Below are 25,480 nucleotides of genomic sequence, written 5' to 3'. Positions count from 1 at the left end.
CAGCGGTCATGCGGCTCGGGGCCTGCCGAGGCGTCCGACCTCCTGATCAGACCGGCGTTCTGTGATGATGTCCATGGTTTTTTTGGTTCTTCGGTCGAGGGCGTCGGAAGTGTCAATCTTCGAACAACAGGACGGGCTTGACGTGCGTGGGTCCTCGGGCGGCATAGCGGTCAGACAGTGTGTCCGTCATGGGTAATTTTGATACCGTGCTCACGGCTTAACTTGGCAGGAGGATGTAGCACGGTAAAGCATTGGGGACAGATTGTTAGAAAAGAGCCTTTGCATATATTATGGGTATCGGTGACAGTATTTTACAGGATCTCATGTACATCGTGGACCGCCTCTTTGGAAGAATTCCAACGTAGCCAGAGGTGATGAAGACAACTTCTTAGGTCCGTCGCAAAACCCAATCCGGGTTCAATAGCCGGTATATCACGACAAATTCGTGCATAGAGAGCATCTTCGTCTTGTGGTCTTTGATCACTAGGTGCCTGGCAATCTGCTCTGCCTGCGGGTCGGCAACCTTTAGGCACGCCTCCAGGGCATCTTTGACCTCCATGACAGGCCCGACAGGCGGGTCTTCGTTCAGCATCTCGTGAAAACACCATCGAATGGCTTCTTGACACCGTTTCTGGTGGTTCGTCGAGGCCATGGTCGTCCATAAGTGTAGATAAAGCTGCCTTGAGCGTGGTTCTTGGAACCTGGGCGGCATGCGCCAGATTTCCCAGAATCGTGTCCAATTGTCCTGCGCGGCATATGCATTCATCAACCGCATGACGGCATCCTCGCCCATGTACGGCAGGTCAGCCTGGAGTAGGAACTTTTCCAGGATCGTTTGAAGCTCGGTGGTCTGCTTGCCCTGAGACTCTGTCCGAGCTAGCGACTCAAGGAGCGACACGATAGCATCTGTAGCTATGATCGGCTCGCCACGCTCATACATGACGTTCAGTATCTCAAGAGCGACTTTCGACTGCTCTGACAACGGCACGGTGCTGTCAGTGGGTTCAAGGTAGACCGCTTGGAGCATTTCAATGTAGTGGCCGCGATGGCAGATGATGCCCAGAAGCTCCATCTCATGCACGAGTTCTCGCAGATGGGCCAGGTCAAAACGTCGCACCCCTAATTGGCGACCCGCCACGCACAACCACAGTCGGAATTGCCAGCTATGTTCGGGGCGCAGGCGCTGAATTGCTTGGTTCCAGGCGTTTGTGTATGCCGAAGGCTGTCCAGTTCTAGAGTTGTCTAGTGCCTCGAGTGCGTCCTCGTAGGAAAAGCCTGCAAATTGTGCCTGCAGTCGCTCCAGTTCTGCCACCTTGGTGGCTATGAAAGCTGCAGGGTCTAAGGTTGGGTTAACATGGTTGGTTATTGAGTCGCTGGTTGGCGGGTCAGTTACCTGGTCAGGCCGCCTGGAAGAAGTCGAGAGGAAGCGGCGCTGGGAAGGCGTTGCAAAGACCTTGGGCGAGCCTCCTTCGGTGAACAGAGATAATTCGTTGGGGTGAGTGTCGGCCTCGGTGTATTCCAGGTCGTCTGGGATGAGGCTGTCGTCGCCCCTGCGAGCCAGAATGCGGGACCAGAGGAGCTCAAGGTCCAGCTCTTTCCGCTTGGATTCGGTGAATGCCTGTACCACGATCGTCGTACCATTCTGCCTGGTGCCGAAGCCGGTCGCGGTTTCATACTCGACTGATTCCTGGGAGCCAGAGGAAAGTGTACCGAGATTTGTGCAGATCCAGCGCGTAGTGACGCCATCGTCGCGTCCCATGGGGGTGGCTGCAGTGCCGAGGAGTTTCGCCTTCCTTTGCTTGCGTCGCATCTTGATCTTGAATTCATTAGGGCCCAGAACGCCGTCGGCATGGGCATTTATGCCCTTCCTGCGCAGCCACGACACCAGATGGCGACCAGAGACATGCAGGTGACGCTCACTGCGGGCAGTGCCGAAGAGCATGATGAGGTTAGGCCCAAGAGCAGCTGGGGGATCCAAGGTCCGCAGGTCCAGTAGCTTCAGCTCGTCCAAGCCCATGTCCTCAGCGGCATACTTGACAAGGTCGTATAGGATCAGAGGGACATTGTCCGGTACCTCTGGAAGGGATTGACTTTGCTGGACCAGGGAGGGATGCCTGGGAGGCTCCTCCTGGAGATACCAGGGCTCTTCTTCTCGGCCGCCGCCTTCCTCTGCCTGTGAGGTTTGACTTCCGTCCTCGGTGGCCGCTGCAGTGGGCTTGCTGCTGGGCTCTGATTCAGCCTTGACCTCGGCCTCAGTCTGATCTACAGCTTTCTGAGAGGAGAAAAACCGTGCTCGGGTGGCGAGAGCAGCGGGAATAGCTTGATGTCGCAGGGCCGGCGACGCATGGGATGGCCATTGAGCCCCGGCGCCGACAGCAGGGCTGCAGGTTGGGGAGTAGTGGCCAAGGATGGATGCTCTACATGCTGAGCAGCCTGCTGCCGATGCCCGTAGTATTGGTCGCAGAGACATTGCTGCCACTCAGACACAACACGAACGGACGGACTGAGGGACAGTTTAACAGCAAGAACGCAATATGTTGAGAACTTGGAAGCCTGAGGGAGTCGAGCCAGATTTCTGTGCGTGATGAGCTGCTGAGACTTGGGAACTGTTTTGGTTGGGAAGTTGATGATATGAGACTGGACTGTTCTTGCTCATCAGCAGACTCGACGCTCTCCTCTCATTCTCTATTGCTACTGGAGCAGTTTGCGTCCTCGGTGGTAGTCCGGGTGGGTGGTGTGGGTCCTTGCCTGCCAGGCACAGCCAATCGATGACGGTACTGATAAGAGGGCCTATCTCCCATCCACGTCTGGTCGGCGCGCCATGAGCCATGACAAAAACTTTCTTTCCGAATTCTGCTGCACCAGCCACGCTTCTCCCATACATCACTTTACCTCTCCTTTTGATTCACTTAACTCCCTAGACCATTGCCATAGACTGTATTTCAGACTGCAGCTCATTATCTCCTTCAAATGAAGAATTAACCTTGCCTCTGCTCAGGCGGGCCTTCCATTGGCGCCCTGTTTGTTACAGTACACACACACACATAATCCCCATCGTCGCATCGCACACGACACACCGACCCTCCTCTCGTACACTGCCCACTGCCCAGTGCAGTGCGCGTTGTTACACCTCTGAAAAATGCTCGTCCGAACAACCTTCTCGAGGCAGAACTGCCGACTCGGCCGTTCTATATCTCGACTGTCCAACCTATCCGAGCCGCGATGCCGCATGCCCGCCACCCAAGCGACGGCTCTGCCTGCGAGCAAGCGTCTCGTCGCCACTTGCTCTCCATCACCGTCATGGCGAAGATCTCCAGCCAGTCCGCAGGCCTACGCCCCTGAGCGTGGGCTGGCCACAGTAGTGGGCGATGCCATGAGTGCCAAAGGCGCGACTGCCAGATCCATTTACGAACTCAGGGATTTCGATCCGGCCATGACCACGATCCTCCCAGAGCCCTTGCGTCCGCCCCCTGTGCAGAAAACGAATAAGCAGGGCATTCCGGGCGACTTTGAAACCGCCCTTCCGGTCTTCGACGCCTGTCTGCATGTCGGAAAGCTGGATAGGGCCGCAGCAGTCCTGGCGCGTGTCGAAACCCTGGGACAGGCTACCCCAGAGGTCTTGATGGACATGAACAACAGGTATCTCGAGGCGTGTCTGAGTGAGCTCAAGGCCAACCCAGGGCTAGGCAAGGCTGAGGACTTGCATGCCTGGTATGAACTGCACATCCACGGTGCTAAATTGCCACAAACACCCGACACAGTCGCCTACATGCTGAAAGCCTCTCTGTTGACCACCCCCACAACCGAAAATTCGCAAGGCCCATCGAGATTGGAGAGACTAGTGAAGCGATACATGGAAATGGTGACTCTAGAACAAGGTCTTAATGTCCTTTACTGCAACGAGATCTTGAATGACGCCGACGTTGCCACCATTACCAGATTCTATCCCGAGTACAACATCAAATTACAATACAAGGCGGAAGAGTCCTCCGATTTTGAAGAAGCCTTGCCCAACGCCACACTTGACTTTGGGGACTCAGTCGAAACCTCCGGGGACACAGGCTCCTTGCCCGAGGTACTCCCAACTCCCCAGAAAGGCATGGGTCTCCAATCGATCATGGCTACGCTTGATATCTTCCAGAAAATGAAAGATGGCTACGACATTTCGACTCTTCCCTTACACGAGAGACGGGAGTTTCAATCACGTCTGGAGCGCGACTGCATAGATGTGGCCGTGGTACGATGGCGGGAAGAGCACGAAGCGCTGCGCCAGAGGGGTCTTGCCACGTCCATGACGGCGCCAGGTCTGAATCCTCATATTTGGTCATGGCATCAGAGCCTGAAAGCTCTCGTTCAGAAAGAGTTCGATGCAATCGCGGAGACAGAGAAGCTGGCCAAGAAGGGGTTACAGGAGTTGGACCGCTGCATGTACGGTCCTGTCTTGTTGCAGACTACGCCCGACCGACTAGCTGCAGTCACCATCATGACCACGATGAGCTCTCTCGCCTTCACAGGCGCCGACAGGGGTATTTTGACAAGCAGCCTGCTGAACCACATTGCGAAGATGGTCGAAGAGGACATCCAGTCCAAGTTGCGTACGGATCAACAGCAAAAGGAGGCCCGGAAGGCTAAGGCACATCGACTGCTGATGAAGCAACTCCAGTCTATGGGAGGCGCGGACGCCAACCAAGGTCCTAAGCCTGAATTGACGCAGTTTGAAAAGTCAGCGGCGCCAACTCCCGAGAAGCCCCTTTCTGACACTGCTCCACCTATTATTGCCCCATGGTCAGTGTCTATGAGGGTGAAGATCGGTGCAATGTTGCTTTCGGCGCTTTCCGAAGTGCTCAAAATACCAGTCAGCTGTGAGCATCCCGAGACCAAGCAGAGGATCACCGCACTACAGCCCGGACTGGTGCGCACTACTCAGTTCAGACGGGGCAGACGGCTAGGTACAATCATGCCACATCCCCGATTGACTGAGATGCTGCGCGAGGAACCTCGAGGCGATTTCCTGGCAAGGCATCTGCCAATGGTTGTTGAGCCGTTGCCCTGGACTGGTTTCGAAAAAGGTGCCTACCAGGAATCCCCAGTACCTCTGGTCAGACTTAAGTCCGGCGAGAAAGACCAACGACTATACGCAGAAGCTGCCATCGCGCGTGGTGACATGGAACAGGTTGCCAAAGGCTTGGATGTTTTGGGAAGGACAGCATGGCGGATCAATCGGCCTGTATTGGCTGTGTTCCTTGAAGTGTGGAACTCGGGTGAAGCTGTCGCCGACATTCCACCGTTGCACCCGCAGATCGCTGTCCCTAAGGAGCCCGAGCCTTCCAGCGACTCACTCGTGCGGCGCAATTGGATCAAGGAAATCAAGACTGGTCAAAATCTCAAGCAGGCATATCACTCGGTTCGTTGTTTCATGAACTTCCAGCTGGAAATTGCAAGGGCATACCGGGACCAAGAGTTTTTCTTCCCCCACAATGTTGATTTCCGGGGGAGGGCATACCCTGTCCCGCCGTACTTGAACCACATGGGTGCGGATCATGTCCGCGGCCTTCTTCGCTTTTCCAAAGGCAAAGAGCTCGGTGAACGAGGCCTGATGTGGCTTAAAGTGCATCTATCAAACGTTTACGGTTACGACAAAGCCAGTCTGAAGGACAGGGAGTCTTTTGCCATGGAGAACCTCAACAACATCTTCGACTCTGCCCACAATCCACTGAAGGGCAAGAGATGGTGGCTTGAAGCGGAAGACCCTTGGCAGTGTCTCGCAGCTTGCATGGAGCTCACTGCGGCGCTGGAGTCTCCAGACCCAACCAAGTTCATTTCGCACCTTCCTGTTCATCAGGATGGAACCTGCAACGGCCTGCAGCATTACGCTGCCCTTGGTGGTGACTCATGGGGTGCTCGTCAAGTCAACTTGGTGCCAGGCGATAAACCAGCTGACGTGTATAGCGCCGTGGCCGACCTGGTCATCAAGGAGCTCGACGAGGACATGGCGCGCGGCAATGAGATGGCGGAGGCCTTGCATGGGAAGATCAAGCGCAAGGTTGTCAAACAGACCGTCATGACCAACGTCTACGGTGTGACCTTCTCGGGAGCAAAGAAGCAGGTTTTGAAGCAGCTCGATGCCCTCTACCCCGAGCTGAGCAAAGAATCAGGCATCGATGCTGGGCTCCTTTCCAGTTACGTGACCACAAAGATTTTCAAGGCGCTGTCCACGATGTTCCGAGGGGCTCACGACATCCAGTATTGGCTGGGAGAAATCGGGGGCCGGGTATGCCGTGCTCTAACGGCTGAGCAGCTCAAAATGATCGAAGAACAAGGGATCGAGCAGCCAACGACAGGTCATGCCAAGAGCACGTCCGACACTATCCTCTCAATGATGCGGTCAACAATCATCTGGACGACACCTCTTCGAATGCCGATTGTCCAGCCATATCGGAAAACCAGCAGCACGGTCATCTCAACTTGCATGCAAAGCCTTGTGCTCAACAAGCCGGATCGATTCGACCCTGTAAACCGTCGCAAGCAACTCCAAGCGTTCCCACCCAACTTTATCCACTCCCTCGATGCTAGTCACATGATCTTGTCTGCGCTGGAGTGTGATGAACTAGGGCTCACATTTGCGGCGGTGCACGACTCTTTCTGGACCCATGCTGCCGACGTTGACACAATGAATCGCGTCCTTCGCGACGCATTCATCCGTATCCATAGTGAGGACGTGATCAAGCGTTTAGCCTCGGAGTTTGAGGTCCGCTACCGGGGTGGCCTGTACATGGCACAAGTCGATGTGACGTCGGATGTGGGCAAGGCCATTCTAAAATGGCGCAGAGACAACAAGGATGTGTCATCTACGCTGAGAAGCGAGCTACTCATGGAGAAGAAAAGGCTCGACCTGCTGAATTCCCCTCGCAAAGCGGATAGGAAGAAGGGCAAGAAAATGGTCACCCCGGGCCAAATCTTCTCGAAATTCGCCTCTGAGAAGGAGGTTGCCAGGGAGGATATGGGTGGCACAACGCTAGGAAACCTGTCCGCTAGTAACACCAAAGCGAAAGGCGCCACCATGGGAAATACCGATGAAGGGGTTGAGGAGGCGGATCTGGATGGGGTGGATGGTGAGACGGTGCCGGAGGCAGGGGCTGACGCAACTTCTGAGCCTGACTTCAAGAAGTTCTACACCACTGTGTCACACTTTGAGGAGAAGTTGACAGGGTCAAAGCCCCTAAAGCAGCAGGTGAAAAAGCTCACGCCAGTTTGGAGCCCGCTCTCATTCCCCGACATCCCCGCGAAGGGCGACTTTGATGTCAAGAGCTTGAGAGACAGCGAGTACTTCTTTTCATGATGAGGTCAGAGCAGTGGGCAAAGGTGCTGCGGGAGTGTCATACCACACCCTGTCAAAACAGGCATTCGGCGGCGTTCTAAGCTAGACTTTTTGGGGGGCAGCATGGGTTAGGCGTTGATGGTTCAAGCAAGTGGGCAGCTGGAGGGATTGAGGCAGCATTGCATGTACATTGTCACGTATGTGTCACATGTACAATGCACACAAAATATACCCTGTCGTTCAAGGGAAATGACACATTATTTGACCAACTAGCACCAAATTGCTGATGAATCTCGACCTGTTGCGTCGAGTGGCTGAACCGTCCATTGAATGTTCACTTCAAAAATGGATGTTTTGAACGTTGGACTGCACTGCAATCACGACCAATGTGAATTCGAACCTCTAGCAGTTACAAGTCTCTCAAGAATCAACGCAATCTCAAAGAGATTCAGCGGTAGGTCCGTCATGTTTTGTGCAAGTTGACTGATTGCTCAATTCTGTCATAACTTTGGCCGGGTTCTATCTAAATCTCTACGCTTATCTGCGTTGACTCTAGCCCGAAGTCCTGGCCAGTTGTCACATATCCCACACAGAACAGTTTATCGGACAGTCGCGCTCTGCAGACTCTTGACTGTACACACGCCGCCAGCCTCTGTAAGCAGCTTACCAAGACCGGTCTTGCCCTCGAGCTGGTCGACAACGCCAGCGTCAAACGCGACCTCGAGGGCGTCGGTCGTGGTGAAGCCGGGCTGGAACGTCTCCCAGACCTTCTTCTTGGGGTTGAGCTGCTTCTCGGGCTCGCCCTTCCAGCCGTCGAAGTAGACGCGCTCGCCGGCCTTGGCCTCCGCGGGCGGGTTGACCAGCTCGACGGGGCCCTTGTGGTCGTCGGCCTCGCCCTCCTTGACCTTGGGGCTGGCGGCGAGCACCATGGCGGATGACTTGATGCCGCGCATCTTGACGGGCTTCAGGTTGCACACCACGACGACCTTGCGGCCCTGCATCTCCTCGAGGGGCACCAGGCCGTTCAGGCCCGAGCACACGGTCCGCACGACCTGGCCCTCGTACTCGTCCGTGTCGGGCGTGCCGGCGGGGTCGCCCATGGCGATGGTCGAGACATATAGTGAGTCGGCCTCCGGGTGCTTGATGGCCTTGAGGATGTGGCCGACGCGCAGGTCGATCAGCGCGGGGGACAGGGGCGCGGCGGGCGCGGGCGGGGGCTTCTGCTGCTTGGGCTGCTTCTCCTTCTTCTCCTTCTTCTTGCCGCCCTCGCCCGCGACGGCGCTGACCACGGCGTCCTTGACCTCGGCGGCCTTCTCCTTGGTGCGGTCCACGAGGGTCTTCTGCTCCCCGCCCGCCTCGGCGGCAGCCTTGGCGGCCTTCTCCTTCTTGAGGCGCTCCTTCTCCGCCTTGACGTCGACGGGCGGCTTCACGTAGAGGATCTCCTCGGCGTCGACCTTGACCTTGTCGGCCTCGGAGACGTTCAGGCCAAACAGGGCCGAGTTCTGCACAAAGTCGACGTGGCGCACGATGTTGGGGTGTCCCTTCTCACCGGTGCGCTGCTCGGGTGTCCAGCCCTTGACGATGGGGGCGAGGACGTTGTAGATCTCAAGGTCGGCCTTGGAGGGCTTCGTGCCGAGCAGGGTGGTGCGCGAGGCGAGATGGGTGTTGAGGGCCTCGAGGATGGAGGAGGACTCTGCGCTTGGGGACTTGAGCCGTTCCGAGGTGGTGAGCCATTGCTGGATCTCGGCCTCCTCGGTGGGAGTGTAGGACTGGGATGCGATGGCGGCCATGATCCTGTTTGCGAACGAGGTGCTTGCTGAGAACTGGCGGGGGATCGACACGCTTCGAAGCGCTGGACAAGCGAACCGGAGGGAGCACAGTTCGGCTGGGTGAGCTGAGGACGAGACCTCGAGCTTCTGGAAGTTCAATTGCTTGGTGAGTTGGTGGTAGTGGTGGCGGTGACTGTGGTAGCGGGGTTGCAGCAAAACTGGTATGAGTCGAATTTGTGAGCTCTGGATTTTCAGACACAGCAGCTGCCCCTCCTCATCCTCCACTGAGTCCCTCTCTGTCCCAGCTACCCCTCCCCCCGTCCACTGACTAAGTCCACCGCCCGCTTCAATTAAAGAATCATGCCCCGACGCGTTGAGGTCGCGTCGTGAACAGTGTACTGCTTTTTTGCTGCTGCCGCGTGCAGGGACTCCATTATGTCATTCATTTTGATTCCTTTCTTTGCCGTGTCTTGCCTCAATCACCACTTCGCACCTCCCCGCCACAGCCATGAATTCAATTAGCTGAACCCATTCTTTCTTTTGCACTATATATGGGATCGCGGTGTTCTGTTGCGTTTTGAAATCGTCTTTTAGCTGAACCGCAACCTTTACAGCACATTTTACACTTTGCATTTTGCGTTTGCGCCTCGCCTTCCGAACGCGACCGGGCAAAGTCAACCGCGCCAGTGGCAAACCTGCCCGTTTCCGTCACCACCGCCCCTGAACTTTGACTGCGTCAACTCTCCGACACTCTCGACATCACAATTGAACTGCTTGTCCCAATCGTTCGCAATGGCTGTAGACACGTCTTCGTCCGTCGATGGCGCGTCTCCCGCCGGCCAGGTCGACAACACTCCCCCGTCATCTCCACCAACTGATTCGTCCAAGGACGAACTTGCCCCCGATGGCAACTTCGAACGCGAAGAGGCAAAAGCACTGGAGCGAAACCTGGAGGCCGAGAGAAAACGCAAGGCGTCCTTGAAGCGAAAAAAGAAAGCCGTCACTCACGCCGAGCGGGAGGCAAAGGCGAAAGAACTTGACAAGCTTCTGAAGCAGAGTGCGGCCTTTGCCGACATCCTGCGTGGCAAGACCAATGTCCTGGGTCGAGTTGGCACCGCTCTTGATGGCAAGACCCTTGGTGATCACGACCTCCAAATGGCCACACAGCCCAAGTGCCTGGTGGGCGGTACAATGCGCGACTACCAGTTAGAAGGGGTTACTTGGATGTACGAGGTGTGCTTACAGGGCATGAGCGGTATCCTGGCCGACGAGATGGGCTTGGGTAAGCTTTCCTGCAACACGATGCCAAGCGAAAACTGACCCAGACAGGAAAAACCATCCAGACCATCGGCATCATTGGCCTGCTTCGCGAACAGGAAAATTACCTTGGACCTCACCTCATCATCGCACCCCTCAGTACCTTGTCGAATTGGATTGCTGAGTTTCAAAAATGGGCTCCTTCTATTCCAGTCCTCATGTACCATGGTACTCCGAAGGATCGGGAAAACCTTCGCAAGACGAAACTCTTTCCCAATCTAGACAAGATGGGCAAACCGACCAATCGATTTCCTGTGGTGTGTACAAGTTACGAAATGGTCATAAAAGACAGTTCTTCCTTGTCTAGGATTCAATGGGAATTCATCATTGTCGTAAGTCACGCTCCTTCCTGCTACCTTCCTGTGCTACCTTCCTGCTACTGAACCAATTGCTGATCTTGGTGTAGGATGAGGGTCACCGTCTAAAGAACGCCGAGGCTCGTCTGTTCCAGGAGATCTGCAAGTTTCGCAGTGCGACTCGTTTTCTCATCACTGGCACTCCTCTGCAGAACAACCTGAAGGAACTATGGTCGCTGCTCCACTTTCTAATGCCCAGGATCTTCACGGATTGGGAGGCATTTGAGACGTGGTTCGACTTCAGCGATCTCCAAGATGAGGAAGGTACAGAGCAATTTATTGAGGACAAGACCAAGCAGGACCTGGTGAAGAAGATTCACACGGTGCTCCAGCCGTTGCTTCTGCGTCGTGTCAAAGCCGATGTCGCAAACTACCTCCCAAAGAAACGCGAGTACGTCCTGTATGCTCCAATGACGAAGGAGCAGACAGATCTCTACAATGTCATCACAAACAAAAAGGAAGATACCAGAGCGTACCTCGAGCAAAAGGTTGTGGAGAGGTTGACGGGTACGACGAATACACCGGCTACGTCTAGGAAAGCCACCCCGAGCTCGTCAAGATCCGTGAGTGTCGTTAAGACGGAGAAAGAAGCCGATGATGATTCTACTAGAAAGTGTACCTTCTCTGGCAAGAATGCGTTTTCACTGTTGATGGGTCAGCCGAAAAAGCGAGGCAGGCCGGCTAAGAACGCGGCCAAGTCAAATAACAACGCCACAAAGCGAAAGGAGCCACCCACATCGGAGGTCTCGACCCCAAAATCTGCGCGAATCACGACAAACTCCACTCCAGCTCAATCCGCTAGAGGTAGGAGGCGCAAAGTCACCAGACGCTCGCTGAGACTGAATGAGTCCGATGATGACGACCTCTCTGATGACGAATTCGAGGCGAAACTTGCAGAGGAATTTGCTGAAGACGACGAAGCCGAGACCATAGGCACTCCGGAATCTACCGAGGAGATAGAGCGGGCAGCGACGCTCGAGCTTGCTAAGAAGGAAATTTCACGCAAAAAGCTCGGCAACGACCTAGTGCAGTTGCGGCTGACTTGCAATTCGCCTCATAACTTCTACCACCCGTGGGATAATGCGGAGGATATTGATGAGAGCATTGTCACCTCGTCGGGCAAGATGCTACTGCTAGATCGCCTCCTTCCTGCGCTTTTCGAGAGAGGAAGCAAGGTCCTGATCTTCTCTCAGTTCTCGACACAGCTCGACATACTCTGGGACTATTGTGCCGAGCTTCGAGGCTGGAAAACCTGTCGCATAAGTGGCAACGTCTCACAAGCGGAACGTCAAGCTCAGATTGAGGAATTCAACACGAACCCAGAGTGCAAAGTATTCATCCTGACCACACGTGCAGGAGGGCAAGGCATCAATCTCGCTAGCGCGGACACAGTCATTCTGTTTGATTCTGATTGGAACCCCCAACAGGATCTGCAGGCCCAGGATCGTGCCCATCGGATTGGCCAAAAGCGACCGGTCATCGTGTATCGACTGGCGACAAAAGGCACGGTGGAGGAGGAGCTTCTCATGAGCGCTGATGCCAAACGTCGTCTTGAGAAGCTCGTGATTCAGAAGGGCAGCTTCAAAAACATGGGACAGAAGAAGGACCTCAACGAGTATATGGACAAGGAGACGCTTCGATCCCTCCTCCTCAAGGATGGAGAGGTGTTCAAGTTCTCCGGTGATAAGACCATCATCAGCGATACGGACTTGGAAATACTATGCGACAGGTATGTTGGAGTCACTCTCAATACTTTCTCAATTGTTGTTGGCGTGGGGTACTAACGCATCGTTCAGGAGTGATGCTGCATACGATCGTGCTGCAGCAGGTGCTGGCAACGCGGCCGGATTCAAAGTCGTCGAAACTGGTGCCAACGGCCTCGTCACCAAAGGCTGAAAAAAGGCATTGGCCACACTCAGTTGTTTCATTACATCTTCAGGATCATCTGTGCTACGAAAAGTGGCTGTCTTCGGCTATTTGGCCTGATCTGATGTGCTCCCCCCCCCCTACCTTGTCCATCGATTGTAATCGACGACGAACAGTCTTTGTGCGGCGAGATGCCAGGAACGAACCATTCATCACAACACTTGATCAGAGAATCTTCTTGTGGTATTAGACCAGAGAAGGTGCAACTCAAGAGATCTGGGACGATATCACCTCCGTTGTCAATGCATTTTGGCTGTCAGCTTCGAGACGCACGCCACGTCGTCAGGGCTGTGCGAGTGAGATTGGTTGCTGCTATGTCTACAGCCTGTCATCAGCTTTACAACGAATCTGGCAGAGGCCCCTGTGCCCTCCAAATCGTTCATCTTGATCCCGTCAGCAATACCAGGCTGGTGTCTCATTGGAGTGGCACTGGTTTGGTAATTTTGAGCTTCAGCACGTCCAGTATTTAGATCGGACTGATCTTGTGTGTCTTGGTCTTGAAAAGTGCTTTTTGCGTGTGCTATAGCCGATTATCAAGCGCCGAGTTTCTGGCTGCTTTGAAAAGACATCCATGCTGTCAGGAGACGACACCACAAGTTGGCCAAAAGGGATATTTCACCTTGTTGCATAGCTTCTCATGAGGTATCAATAGACGTAGGAAAAGGAAACGTTACGGATTGCTTGCAGATGAATGTAAACATGCAATCTTGTTTGCGTGCGGAAGTGATTTGTGCTTAGCACGCCCTGTAGTCTAAGATTCTCGTCAATTGATGGCTTCCAAATCCGTTTAGCATCAGTGATCTCCTTTCATCCGTAAAACTTCTCTATTAGTTCACAGTTCGCTGAAAGTTCACGCTTCGCCTTGTGATTTCACTCCCTGCCACATTCCTCAATGCGACATACTGTCAGCCTCCCAGTAATTGTTACCCAAAATAGAGGATGAAGCTTTCTCTCTTCGTCATATTAGCTTGATCGGAATTTCGAGTTCCCTGGGGACAGTGCGGCTACTGGGTGCTGTCTGCCGAGGTATGTAGTTATGCAGCACGTTGGCTACGCACCAAGGCATACACATGCAGCCCAACGCCATGCAATCCACTGGCCTACCAGGGGGAGGGGGGGGTTTTCGTTTTGGTGCTGCAAGCAAGCCAATGGGATAGTGACATGATAGTGACATGCTATTAAGGTTTTGACAGTATGTTTTTTTGTGTGCCTTGCATTATTTACACATTACTAATATATACTCATTCCTAATATAGTTTTATTCTTGACATGCTGTGATATAATGTTAACCCTTAATATAGGGGGAAAAAAAAACTTTTTTTTTTCGTCCTTAACTTAACTACTTATTTCTTCTTTATTAGCTTAATTATTTATTATGAAAGGATTTATGGAATTATGGAAATATTTAAAAATAAAAATAGGTTTGGAGTTAATAAGGTTTAAATTAAAGCTTTTAATATAAAATTATAATAATATTAGCTAATATATAGTTAATACTAATATAAAGTTAATATTAATATAATTTAAAGCTTTAATATAATTTACTTTTAATAGTATTTTAATAGCCTTTTATTAGCATTTTGCTATAATGATAAAATTTTAATTAAATATCAAAACATGAGTGCATTGCGTAACCCAGTCGAAAACCCCCCCTCCCCCTGGTAGGCACAAGTCACCTTGCACTTGAAGAATCTTAACAACTGATTTCAAGGTTCTGTGGTGTAGCGGTCATTCTCTTGGGTTGGGACCCTGACTGTGAACCCTGCGCAGTCATCTTTCAATTCCCGCCTTGGTCACCCGGGCATCATTTCTGGGAAGATTTGCGCACGATCGTTGGCGATGAGGATCATTTTGCCCCTCGAGGAGATACCATCATCATTTATTTTCCATGGCCCCTCCTTTCTGGTCACATGAGATCAATCATCTGTAGACCATTCCCTCCCATCGCCGTCCATGCGTATGCCCCTCCCCCAAAACACTGATATGCATTGCTCACGCAGACTCAATGGCCAGACGCAAGGGCATCGTGTCAGCACTCATGCATATACATGGACACATAGAGCGTACATTCACCTAACTTGCATGGGGTGAACTTGGTGAATTGGCCATGACATCAGGACGGTGCAAGGGTGCAGCTAAATCTAGAGGCTGCCAACATTTGCGATGAGATGATTACAAGCAGGTGAGCAACATCATGCAAGCCACAAGTCGCCTTACACTGGGATGAAGCCAAACCACTATAACCAAGGTTCTGTGGTGTGGCGGTTATGGACTCTATTGCGCCATCCCATGCGAGATCATTTCCGTGAACCCTGTGTAGTCACCCGTTCAACTCCCGCCCTGGTGTCAGCTGGGCAGCATTTCTTCGACAATCTCTGGGGAGAGTGGGTGATTTGCGTACGATCTCTGACGATGCAGAACGTGGGAACCTTGGGACGGTGCCTGCCTTTTTTGCTCCTGGTCATCAATTATTTCGCCTATGTGGAACACTCCCCTCCACACCCCCCAAAGGGAGTCCATAAGCTACATTGTCTGCCCCAAGACGCAACTGGCGAACAAGTGAGATGCTTGAGGGAGACTTTTGACTTAAACATGTTCCTGTATGTCCCAGATGATTTCACATTGTGACTTTTCATTTGATACCACATCTTGATCCCAGACTACTCAGCTGCTATCCACCTAGGTAGGTATCTGGATCAGAGGATCGTCTGGCCCCGGCGCTGTGTTGATTTTCGTAAGATACTGATAGAAATTTGAGGACTACAAGACCTCGGTAGCAACGACAAAAGCAGTATGGAAAACCGCAGACACGATGACAGTGCTTAATCAACATGATCGATGCTGATGATGGCAGGGTGGAATTCAAAGATGGGTGGGTCTACCAGTGGTCAAGCAAATATATCCTCAATCCAGGTGGAGTCCATGGCTCCATCAGGGGCTCGAAACCCATACTCTGGAACAATGATATTGTTCCAGTTCTCGGTCGTGATATGAACTCCCTTGACTTGGTCAAGACGCCCGTCGACTTCGTAGCGAACCGGTCTGCCAACGTCGTCGGCGAAGTGCCGAGCCAACTGGTACTCAGGACGTCGCTTGCCGTCGTCATCACGAGGCAGACGTAGTGATGAGATCCGGGTGGGATCCTCCCAGTATACCCAGCCGAGCTCCTGCAGCTTTATTGCGCCACGGTCCAAGCTCTCGTCGCTGTTGTCCTCACACAGTGTGCCTCTCTGATTTTGCGCGGCAAGAAAGACAGAGTTGGCGCCTTTGAGTGGCATCGTCGCCCGCCCACGCCGTCGGCTCTCAGGATAGATCCAATCAGAATAACTGATGAACTCGTGGGGGTTGAGCCAGCATCTGTGGGGTCGGGAATCCGCCCAATTCACCACAGCGCCATGCAACTCGGGTCTGCCTCCAGCGTCCGACCGTAAGATATTCTGAAGGACTACCAAGCCAAGGCGGCTCATACCATCAACCCAATGTACTGATGGTCCCATGATAGTGCCCAAGCCACTCCACGAGATATGGGTAGGACACTGCGGCTCCTCACTCGTGGGGACTGGGAGCTGCTTGTACGCGGCATCATTCACGACCTCTGGAGCCGAGCCGCGCGATCCCCTGCCCAATCTATGGACGTCGACTAGGAACTCGCTCTGGACGTTCAGGTGTAGGAGTTCGTACTTCTTTTTATTGAACGTATGCGCGTACCGCAACAATCTCTTGCAATTCCCATGACGGCATGAGCTCCTTGACGATCCAGTGAGGGTCATCATCAGAGTATCCTCCAACGTTGAAAGCAGTGCAGTTTCTCAACATGAAGGGAGTGCCGAGCAGCCGGCAGCATAATTCGTATCTTGAGAGACCTCGATGTAGTCTAATTTGCTCGCTGGCAGAAAGAGATGGCCATCGCGTTGGGTCATCTGGAGGGTTCGAGAAGTCGAGCTTCTGGAGGCTCTCCTGCTGGCCCTGTGCGGTGTTGAATGAAAAGGCCCGTATGTCTTTCACGAATCGCTCGACTGTGCCATACATGACGGCGAGAGACTGAACGCGCTGCTTGAAAACCTCGGTCTCCTTCTCTGTAGGGACTCGGCTTGTCCCGGGTGTGAACCAGCGGTGCTCTTCACCCATAGGGCCGCCTGGTCGAGCACGGTTGGCAATGTCGATTTCGTGTTTGTAGAATCCGACTGCCAAACAGCGCCATTCCTCCCACCGAAGCTCCTCACAATCGTTGACGTCGTAGGGATCGTTGGCGTCGTATCCCCGGTCCGGCGCGCTGTTTCGATATTGCCCGCTCGAGGTGGATTAGTGAAACGAGAGAGGCTGACATACAAAGGGGCCACGAAATTGAAGTCGGCGTAGTTCGGGGCAGTCAATACTGCCACTTAATGGCAGAAGATTTCCGGTGAGATATGGCGCTCGAGAACGGAAGCAAGAATGGTCTCGCGGCTGCTCAGGAATGCGCCTAGGGCGATCGGGCCAGCACGCAGGGCCGCATAGAGGTCTTGAGGAGAGGCCATCTGCTGCAGAATCATGATGTGTATCTCGATTGGCAGCTCCTCGAACGAAGAGGCAGGCTGCGAGATTGGAAGGGCGGGCCTCGTGGAGGATGAGTCCTCCCCTGTGGAGGCTGCCTCCAATGCGTTTGACATAATCGGCGGCGACAGCGCAAGAGGACGTGGGAAGAGGAGTTGCACTGGTGATGATGACAGCAGCTGTGGTGATCTGCGAAATGAGGAAAAATGTGGCTGGCTGTGTTGCAAGTACCGAAGAGGAAAGGAAAGGAATAGATCGAATGGGTTGTCCTGTGGGCTATAAATAGTGGTTAGAGTGGTCTGTGACTGGAGGGTTGAGTGAATGTAACTATTCACCGTATCACGGCGGCGGCGGCGGCGCCCGAAGGACGCAGAATCTTGTACAATAAATGTGAGTTATTCACTCATGAAACGACACACAGAGAATTGATGGATTTGTGCTGAATCCCCAAGTGCTTGGGCAGTGAAGCTGCCCTGGTTTTACTTACCAGGACGAGTTGGTCGGAAGTGTAACAGTATCAAACGCAGGCTTTGTTTGCATTTCACACAAACCTGAGAGCAGCTGGTTTCATTGCAAACGAAATATAGTCGCTGACTGAATGAGGCAATTGGCAGTATGTCGCCTGTATCTATGGCAACTTGTCAGAGACAGCTTGACAGAGGACAACTCTTAGACGTTGGTCAACTCATCCACCCTGTCCTCTTGAAAAAGAGAGCACTCCGTGATGATAAACCTCAGAGTATTAAGATGAGCCACGACCACGTACGGTGTGTCGATTGCCAGTATTATGGTATTAAAAGGCCTGGTTGTGTTTTACTGTATTCCAGCGCAGAGGTTTCCAATGGCCTAGACGAGGGCTGCTCGCGGACAGGCAACATTGATCACCTTGGCGATATTTCGAGGGCTAAGATACTTTGTAAATACGTGAGTAGTGGTGAACCTAAAAGAAAGCATAAATATACCCACCGTTGAATTTGAAGCATGAGAATTCGTAGTCAGAGTGGTTCTACCTCCGTCCCTGATGCCCTTATCATTTGCAATCTGAGGCAGGTCTTCCTCCCATCTCCTTTAGACGAGCAGAGCTTGAATGTTTCTAACTTGCCTGTTTGGACCTGATCCGAAAAGCTGCCCTCCCAGCCACCCGAAAACTTTGGACCACCTCGACTGATGTGCAACTTTACCAGCAACAACTTCTCAAAAAGTAACGAATTAGACCATTCAAGCTCGACGACGATTACAATCTGACTTAATTCTTCTCTTGACCAGCTACGACTATCTGGCACTGGCTGCCATAATTCAACCCTTGATCGACTCGTAATACCCAACAGCCCTCTTCATTCATTCTCATCTCTTCGAATTCCCCTCCCCTCTTCACTCCGACAGAAACACTCACCATGGCCTTCAACCTCACCAACGAAGAGCTCCAGAGACTCCAACATCTCCAAAGACTCCACCTTGCCCAGCAGCTCCAGCAAGCGGCAGCGTCTCACCAATCCCAAACCAATAACCACGCCGCCCAACACGCCGCCCGAGATACCCAGGGACGGCGCCGACGCAGACAGGCGGCCGGCGACACCGCCACCGAACGAATGATCAGCGAGGTCGGCCTCCTCAACCGCCGAAACCGCCACGCCTTCAAGGCCTGGTACCGCCGCCACAAACAGGCCCTGCGGGGCGAGCTGGCGCAGAGCTGGGCCAGGATGTCGGCGGACGCGGGGCGCTACGGCGTGTCCCGCCCGGAGTGGTTCATCATGGTGTCGAGCGGCGACGAGCTGAGAGACTTCCTCCAGGGCCTCGCCGGCGGGCAGAAGCTGGCCCTGTTCGACCTGGCGATGGTGCGTCAGGCGGAGAAGGGCGATATCACCCACGACAAGGTCGCCGTCTTCAACACTGTCAATGGAAGGCCGGGAGACCTGCCCCTGGGCACGGCCTAAGGGATGCGGGACATGTTCGCTGGGACAGACCGTGAAGAGGAGTTGGGGGATACCACTGGGAGTCTGGGTTTCGTGAGGGCTTTGGCAGAGGGGTATTACATGATACTTTGACGTGGAGGAGGTACCGTACTGCGAGGACTCTAAGTACAGAGAGCAGAATTCGACGGCATAGCTCAGTGCGAATGACAAATAATACACAACTTCGAAGTCCCCTACGCTCTTTTGGTTTTGCGCACCACCTAATATACACTTTTCCGTCCAATCTCGTGTCCCTTAGCTTCATCCTAGAGTCCAGCCCGAAGCTGGATTCAGACAGCCGCGCGCGGATGAAACCTGACGTTCAGATCCGGCTTCTTCCACAGGATGTGATTCTTGCAAGCACTATTCCAATCCTGAACGTCCGAAGCGGACTCGAGATCAAAAGCCCACAGCAACTTCGCCACCGAGACTCGCATCTCCAGATACGCAAGGTTAATGCCTAAACATCCCCTTGGCCCGCTTGAGAAGGGCTGGAACGCGCGCTTATCGTCCCCGGCGAAGCCCTCGCCGATCCAGCGCTCCGGCCTGAACGATGTGGGATCAACCCAGTATCTCGGGTCGAATGTCATAGCGTAGTTCTCGTTGGCCACAATTGTTCCCTCGGGAATGAAGTGGCCGTCAATGACCGCGCCGGGGCAGTCGCGTGGCAGGCCGAACGCCAGGGGTGGGAATACTCGAAGCCCCTCCTCTATACAGCCGTGGAGGTATGGTAGTGCGGCGGTGGCGTCACCAGTGATTTCGTCGGGGGAGTTGAATGCTCCGCGAATCTCATCGGTGAGTTGTCTGAGACAAGACGGGTTGTTGAGCAGGTACCAAGTGAGGCCCGACAGGGCTGTAGCAGTGGTCTCTGAGCCGGCGATGATCAGTGTGTCTGCGTTGCCCATTAAAGCGTCCTCCGTCAGGGTTCCATTCTTGATGAGGTGGTCGAAGAAGTCGTACCGGCCCAGGCTGCCGCGGTCCATGCGCCTCTTTGCTTTGTCCTTGCTTATTCTTATGTGCTCGTCATGGTTCTCGATCATGCGTTTCGAGAAGCACCAGCGGAGGAAGAGACCACCCAATACAGGACCTAGGTTGCGAGCTGCTCTTCGCCCTGCAGAGTACATGAGGTAGTCGAAGTTGACGCTGACTTCGTGGCTTGAGCCCCCAGAGAGGCAGCCAAAGGGCTCGCCGAACGCCAAGTCTCCTGCGCGACAGGTCAGAAATTGGGGTCTGGTGAGAAAAGCAGTGTCAGTCACGGGGGAGTCTTACCGATGACATCGAAAGTAAGCCAATTCCAGACCTCTGTGGCGTTCACAGCTATCTTGCCACCGGCCCCAAGCGAATTGAGCTGCTTCAGAAGGAGATCCACGTAATGGTGGACAACGTCCTCCTGGTCCCGAAGGGCATGGGCGCTGAAGGCGTGCGAGAGGGTCCTCCTCTGCTCGGCGTGTACCACCGGATCACGGACCCTAACAATGCGCGGCTCGTCGGCCTCGTACCATTTGTTCTTGAGAAACCTCTTCTTACCGTGTGTCACGTGGCCATATATATCACGGTACGATTGTGGCGTTGAGAAGGACAGGGAGTTGGGGCCCACGCGTACCACATCGCCTGAGGAGACAGGTCAGTCCGCGGCAGCGCCAGGTGGAGGGGAGGCCAACACACCATACTTTCGATGGAGATCCGTCATGACGAAGCACTGTCGACCGGTGAAGGAAAGCCATATTTGCCAGAGCTGTGTAACAGCGGCAAGTTTTGGACCGGGATACTTGGCGAGGGGGTGGAAGAAGAGCAGATGTGCACATTTCGCCAGGACATATATCGTAACCTGCCCGGATTGTCAACTGCGGCCCGCGACAGCAGGGGTTGATGGGAGGCACTCACGGTGGCCAATCCAAGGAGACAGATGCTGCTTGGAGACAGGGTCCTGAGCTGGAGGATTGGGGACATTCTGCCTGTGGTAGGAGGAGCCGGGGCACAGGGGAGGGGGATAAATGACGGCCAGGTGTCGCGAGTCAACGGGCGCGAGGGAGTAGCATCGCTCTTATATAGTCGGGCTGATGCCCCTCCCCGTCACCCTGCTACTCATTCACCACGGTGACACGGGGAGGCAGTCGGTGGAGACAGTCCACGTCGCAGCTGTCAGCTCCAAAGCAGCAGGGCCGAGGACTGCATGGGCTATCTCACGCCACTGGGCTTAGGAGGCTGCAGGCCGGTGGCCATGATGGCGACGACCCAACCAGCTGGTCCGCGATTATGGCAGATGCCGGGCTCTCTCTCGCACCCGTGCTGCAGGATGCAAAGGGGGGAGATTTGTCTGGGTCGCATGCGTTAGTGACCGGAACCGACGCGGAGCCGGCCAACTGTTGTGGACGGGGAAGGACTGTGCCTGCATCAAAGGATCAACATTCAAGCTGGAGCCTATGCCCTCATTTCCCGTCCACCCTTCTTCTTTCTTCTGACAGCATCTTGCATGGCCAGATCTGGCGGGTTGTTCCACCAAGGACCTTCCTGTTGGGACCTGTCGCCGATTGACGCATGCGCAGCTGCGCCGTCAAGGAAGCTCGCCACGGTGAGCAGGTCGCAGTATGCACAGGTGAAATCAAGCAGTAACACACACATGCACAGGAAAGAAGCGCATGGAACGGCGTTGAATGGCATGCCAAAGGCCGCACGCACATGTCTCTCAGCTTGCACCCGACGGTGCCGGGGTGAGCACACCTCGCAGGGGTTACGGGGATACAGACAGACACTCGATATTCCATATGAGCAGACAGGCAAAAGTATTTAGCCCATAATGCCCTGCACGTCATCATCTTCCAAGACACTGCACAGGAGATTGTATCATGGCAAGACATACAGTGCTCTTCGGGTCAGATGTCCCCCATGTCGTCCTCCGCTAGTCTTGTTGCAACATAAGATTGCGCTCCCGCCCTGCTTTCGATGGATGATCGGTCAGTGGTCTGTCAGTGGCAGCCGGTGAGAGTCCATGTCCGACCACAAGGGCCAACAAAATGTTGTTTTCCAGCAAAGACTGGGCGGCCGCAATTGCAGTAGCCCCCGGGCTCCTGTGGCGCTTGCGTGCCGAGCAGCTGGGCGACGTTGTGTTAGACTAGACCGTTGGAAGTCGACAGGAGAATGCGAGCGAGCAGCACGCAGCTCGGCAGCCAGATGTGCGCGGCTGAGTACCTGCGCCAACGGGAGGGCGCATCAAGCATATAGAGCACTAACTCGTCCCCGGCAAGGCGTCACCCGGCGTCGGTAAGGTGCTAAGCGATGCGCCTTGCCGAAAGCTTCGACGGCGTGTTCCAGGGACAAACCGCGACTCCGATTTTTTTCTGGGTGGCACCTCCGAAATCCAACGTCGGTCAACCGAGTGGTGCTACTACTGCCGCTGGTGCGACTGCTGCTACTGCAGCTATGCGCCCGGGACGCTTTCTTCACCTGTGATCCTCGACGCGGCCTGCGCCCCAGAGCTCTTGCTCCTGCTCCCATCTGACTTGAGAATGGCCAGGAAGAAGAACAAGCAGAGGAAGGACCCCCCAGATGGGGGCAATGGCGACCCCAGCGGCGGCATTGTCGCGCCCCTTGGCCCGGGGCTGGACGGGCCCGGCCCTGCCTCCAAGAAAGACGTTGTCACAACCACCGCCACCAACACCAACACCAACACCAACAACACCAGCGCCAGCACCGGATCCAATTCAAGGCCTAGGGCCGCTGCGCCCGCAGTGCCCCAGCCGCCAGCTTCTCCTGCCCTCATCATATGTCGGAACAAGTCAGTCGTGCCTTCCTATTGCTCATTGTCGCATCATTTGCAGGTGGCGCTCGACTCATCGCATCGTGCGCGGGGCGTTCGCGATGGGACAAAGCTACCTTCTCTTTGCGCGGCGCTCCCTTGACAACCCCACCACTCGCGATGCGCCAGGCCCAATTGCTGATCAATTGAAACCACAGACACTGGCGTTACATCTCTTCCTTTCACGGGCCATGGCTGCAGCTTCCCCACGAGATCCTCGAGACCCTCGTTAACATCAACTACAACACGCCCCGCCCCCGCCCAATCGACCCCGCCGTCTTCTACGACCTGGTCAAGATCCGCCGACTCGTCGACGATGCGACCGACCTCGCTGTCCGCGCCGCAAGTGGCGTCGTATCCCTCAATAGCCTGAATAACTCCCACCCTGCTGCCGCCCTGGGGCTGGGCTTTGGCGGGGGGAACCAGCCAAAGCTAAGCCCCGAGCGCAAGCACAAATTACGGGAGCAGGCGACCCAGAAACTGGCCAGGGCATATCGACTCGACGAAATAGCATGTAGTGTGGCCACAATGCAGAGCGCATCGGCCCTTGAGGACGTCGCGAGTTTGGTGTTGAAGAGGGACCCCAACAATCTGGATGCTAAGTACGTGCACTTTTTCCATGAAAAGATCCCCAGCCGCCAGCTGGCCGAATCGACAAGCTTGGACACCTTAGACGACGTGATATCAGGACAACAGTCCGAAGGCGAACCCCTAAGGACACGGGCGACCGTGCGCGTCTTCAAGGAGGACTATGATGGTGCCGCCAGGGACTTGACGGAGGCCCTGCAGGTGTTCCGGGCACACAAGGCCCACAGCATGGCCGGTAAGTCGAGGCAACTCCAAGTAGTCGAGCCTGGCGGGCGGCGGCTGGACGTCAAACTAGACGAGGATCAGCAGCCAAGCAGCCTGGAGATACAACTCCTATTTGCACGCGCCGGTGTCTATCTCAGCATAGCTTGTTTACATGTGAATGAGGCCCTACTACCCATACCGACGGCCGCTAAGTCAAAAGACCCGGAGAGCGAGAACATCGCACAGCCGACAGACGGTCTTGGAGACCAAGCAGACGTGGGAGATGGGGCTGGGTCAGGAACCTCAACGCCCGCAACGGATGCGCTACCCCCCGAGCTCACTTCGGCAGAGAAAGAGTCGCAGAGGCGCGTGCTTGAGGCCAGAAAGTTCGTCAAGTCCAATGCCAAGAAGGCGCTTCGGGACTACATGGCCTACCTGTCCAACTTTGACTACTCACCAAATCTGCCCACAGATATCGCCGAGGACTTCACGAGGAAGGTGAAGGCCGGAAAGAACAAAGGCAGGCGGCCAGCTTCTCACATACGCAGTGATTCTCCTAGTGGTGGAATCGCCCACACCGTTTATACACTGAATGAGCTCTTCGCCGCGACGCCTCCAGCGGACCTACCACCTTACCCTCCTACGGACGTCACGTTGGCGGGACCGGAACCAGGCATTGAGGCGACATATGTTGGGACGACCATGGAGCTGGTGACATACCACCCACTCATGACAGACGCGCTGCATGCTCTGCTCCTGTGTCACGTTCTCGTGCAGACCTCAACAAAGGAACTGCAACGTCACGCGTACATGGTTGCGCGCCTCGCCCGGCTCGCAGACGGCTACCCGATGTTCCAGGCGAGTCGGAGCCCAGCACGCGCAGATTGGATCGAGGTCCTCCGTAGAGGCGAGAACTGGATCGGCCTGGCGGTGCCGTGGGAAAGCCTGTGCGCAGCTGCGCCGCTGTACCCCGGGCAGAGCTCCCAGAACAACGGCCCCAATCCCAGTTCTAAGCAAGGCCAGAAGGCCCTGCCCGCGCCTGAGGCGGTGAGAGAAGTCAAGAAGGACATCGACGACGAGGACCGTGAAAGGATCAACCAGCAGGCCTTGATGCGAGCCATCGAAGACGACCGCGTCGGCGACGAGGCGACGCTTCGCGCGGCAATCAGCGCGCACCGGAAGCGGGCCGAGGATGACCTGAGGGCGGAGCGAATGGACGGCAGCGGCGAAGCCAACGGCGCCATCGTCCCAGTCGCCAACGGCGGGTCCAAGCCCGCCTCGCCGGCCCCACATGAACCGGGCAGCGACAAGGCCCCGTCCTCGTCGTCCTCCAGCGGCCGCGCCCCCTCGCCCGGAACGGCGCACCGCCGCTGGGCCATGGACGAGGGCCGCGAGTACCCCATCCTGACAGAGCGCGCCTCGGCTGTGGCGCGCTGGCTCCGCGAGGCCCCTCCCGGGGCCGGGTGGTCGTGGTGGTCACTCCAAGAAGAAGAAGAAAGCTGCCGCCCCTGCTGCTTGAAGCGGCTGTATACAGATAATGGGCGTAGAATTCTAAAAAGCATTGCTGAAGATGACTGAGTCCTCCATGACCCTATAACCACATTTGTAACACCTCGGACTGGGATCGGAAGCCGCCTTGTAAATTAATGTCTGCCGTCTTTGCCTGTCGCCCGGGATTACTCTTTACCCACACCAGACTTGGCTGATAGATCAGCTCTAAC

The 25,480-nt window shown here is 54.8% G+C and overlaps 8 protein-coding genes across 8 annotated transcripts; 4 read left to right on the top strand and 4 right to left on the bottom strand.

Annotated features, from left to right (window-relative positions):
• Nucleotides 1-388: 388 nt before the first annotated feature.
• Nucleotides 389-2,357, bottom strand: INS49_001174 (uncharacterized protein; the record flags this gene model as incomplete). Its single annotated transcript, XM_043162007.1, has 2 exons — nt 389-2,272; nt 2,343-2,357. The coding sequence occupies 2 exons, from the start codon at nt 2,355-2,357 to the stop codon at nt 389-391; spliced, it is 1,899 nt and encodes a 632-aa protein (XP_043030513.1).
• A 782-nt stretch (nt 2,358-3,139) lies between these two features.
• Nucleotides 3,140-7,339, top strand: INS49_001173 (uncharacterized protein; the record flags this gene model as incomplete). Its single annotated transcript, XM_043162006.1, has 1 exon — nt 3,140-7,339. One exon carries the CDS (start codon nt 3,140-3,142, stop codon nt 7,337-7,339), a length of 4,200 nt encoding a protein of 1,399 aa, XP_043030512.1.
• A 578-nt stretch (nt 7,340-7,917) lies between these two features.
• INS49_001172 (uncharacterized protein) lies at nt 7,918-9,108 on the bottom strand (the record flags this gene model as incomplete). Its single annotated transcript, XM_043162005.1, has 1 exon — nt 7,918-9,108. The coding sequence occupies one exon, from the start codon at nt 9,106-9,108 to the stop codon at nt 7,918-7,920; it is 1,191 nt and encodes a 396-aa protein (XP_043030511.1).
• Nucleotides 9,109-9,879: 771 nt separating this feature from the next.
• Nucleotides 9,880-12,656, top strand: INS49_001171 (uncharacterized protein; the record flags this gene model as incomplete). The annotated part of the gene is made up of 4 exons (XM_043162004.1): nt 9,880-10,369; nt 10,417-10,736; nt 10,811-12,489; nt 12,557-12,656. 4 exons carry the CDS (start codon nt 9,880-9,882, stop codon nt 12,654-12,656), a joined length of 2,589 nt encoding a protein of 862 aa, XP_043030510.1.
• A 2,918-nt stretch (nt 12,657-15,574) lies between these two features.
• Nucleotides 15,575-16,814, bottom strand: INS49_001170 (uncharacterized protein; the record flags this gene model as incomplete). Its single annotated transcript, XM_043162003.1, has 2 exons — nt 15,575-15,916; nt 16,395-16,814. The coding sequence occupies 2 exons, from the start codon at nt 16,812-16,814 to the stop codon at nt 15,575-15,577; spliced, it is 762 nt and encodes a 253-aa protein (XP_043030509.1).
• A 1,799-nt stretch (nt 16,815-18,613) lies between these two features.
• INS49_001169 (uncharacterized protein) lies at nt 18,614-19,153 on the top strand (the record flags this gene model as incomplete). Its single annotated transcript, XM_043162002.1, has 1 exon — nt 18,614-19,153. One exon carries the CDS (start codon nt 18,614-18,616, stop codon nt 19,151-19,153), a length of 540 nt encoding a protein of 179 aa, XP_043030508.1.
• A 308-nt stretch (nt 19,154-19,461) lies between these two features.
• INS49_001168 (uncharacterized protein) lies at nt 19,462-21,121 on the bottom strand (the record flags this gene model as incomplete). Its single annotated transcript, XM_043162001.1, has 4 exons — nt 19,462-20,375; nt 20,441-20,782; nt 20,837-20,999; nt 21,056-21,121. 4 exons carry the CDS (start codon nt 21,119-21,121, stop codon nt 19,462-19,464), a joined length of 1,485 nt encoding a protein of 494 aa, XP_043030507.1.
• A 1,556-nt stretch (nt 21,122-22,677) lies between these two features.
• INS49_001167 (uncharacterized protein) lies at nt 22,678-25,337 on the top strand (the record flags this gene model as incomplete). The annotated part of the gene is made up of 2 exons (XM_043162000.1): nt 22,678-22,946; nt 23,126-25,337. The coding sequence occupies 2 exons, from the start codon at nt 22,678-22,680 to the stop codon at nt 25,335-25,337; spliced, it is 2,481 nt and encodes an 826-aa protein (XP_043030506.1).
• Between the last annotated feature and the right edge of the window lie 143 nt (nt 25,338-25,480).

This window comes from Diaporthe citri (assembly GCF_014595645.1).
Source record: "Diaporthe citri strain NFHF-8-4 chromosome Unknown scaffold_1, whole genome shotgun sequence".
In the NCBI taxonomy this organism is placed as follows: Eukaryota; Fungi; Ascomycota; class Sordariomycetes; order Diaporthales; family Diaporthaceae; genus Diaporthe; species Diaporthe citri.
The sequence above is the reverse complement of the archived record's forward strand: the minus strand, read 5'-3'. Positions and strand labels throughout refer to the sequence as shown.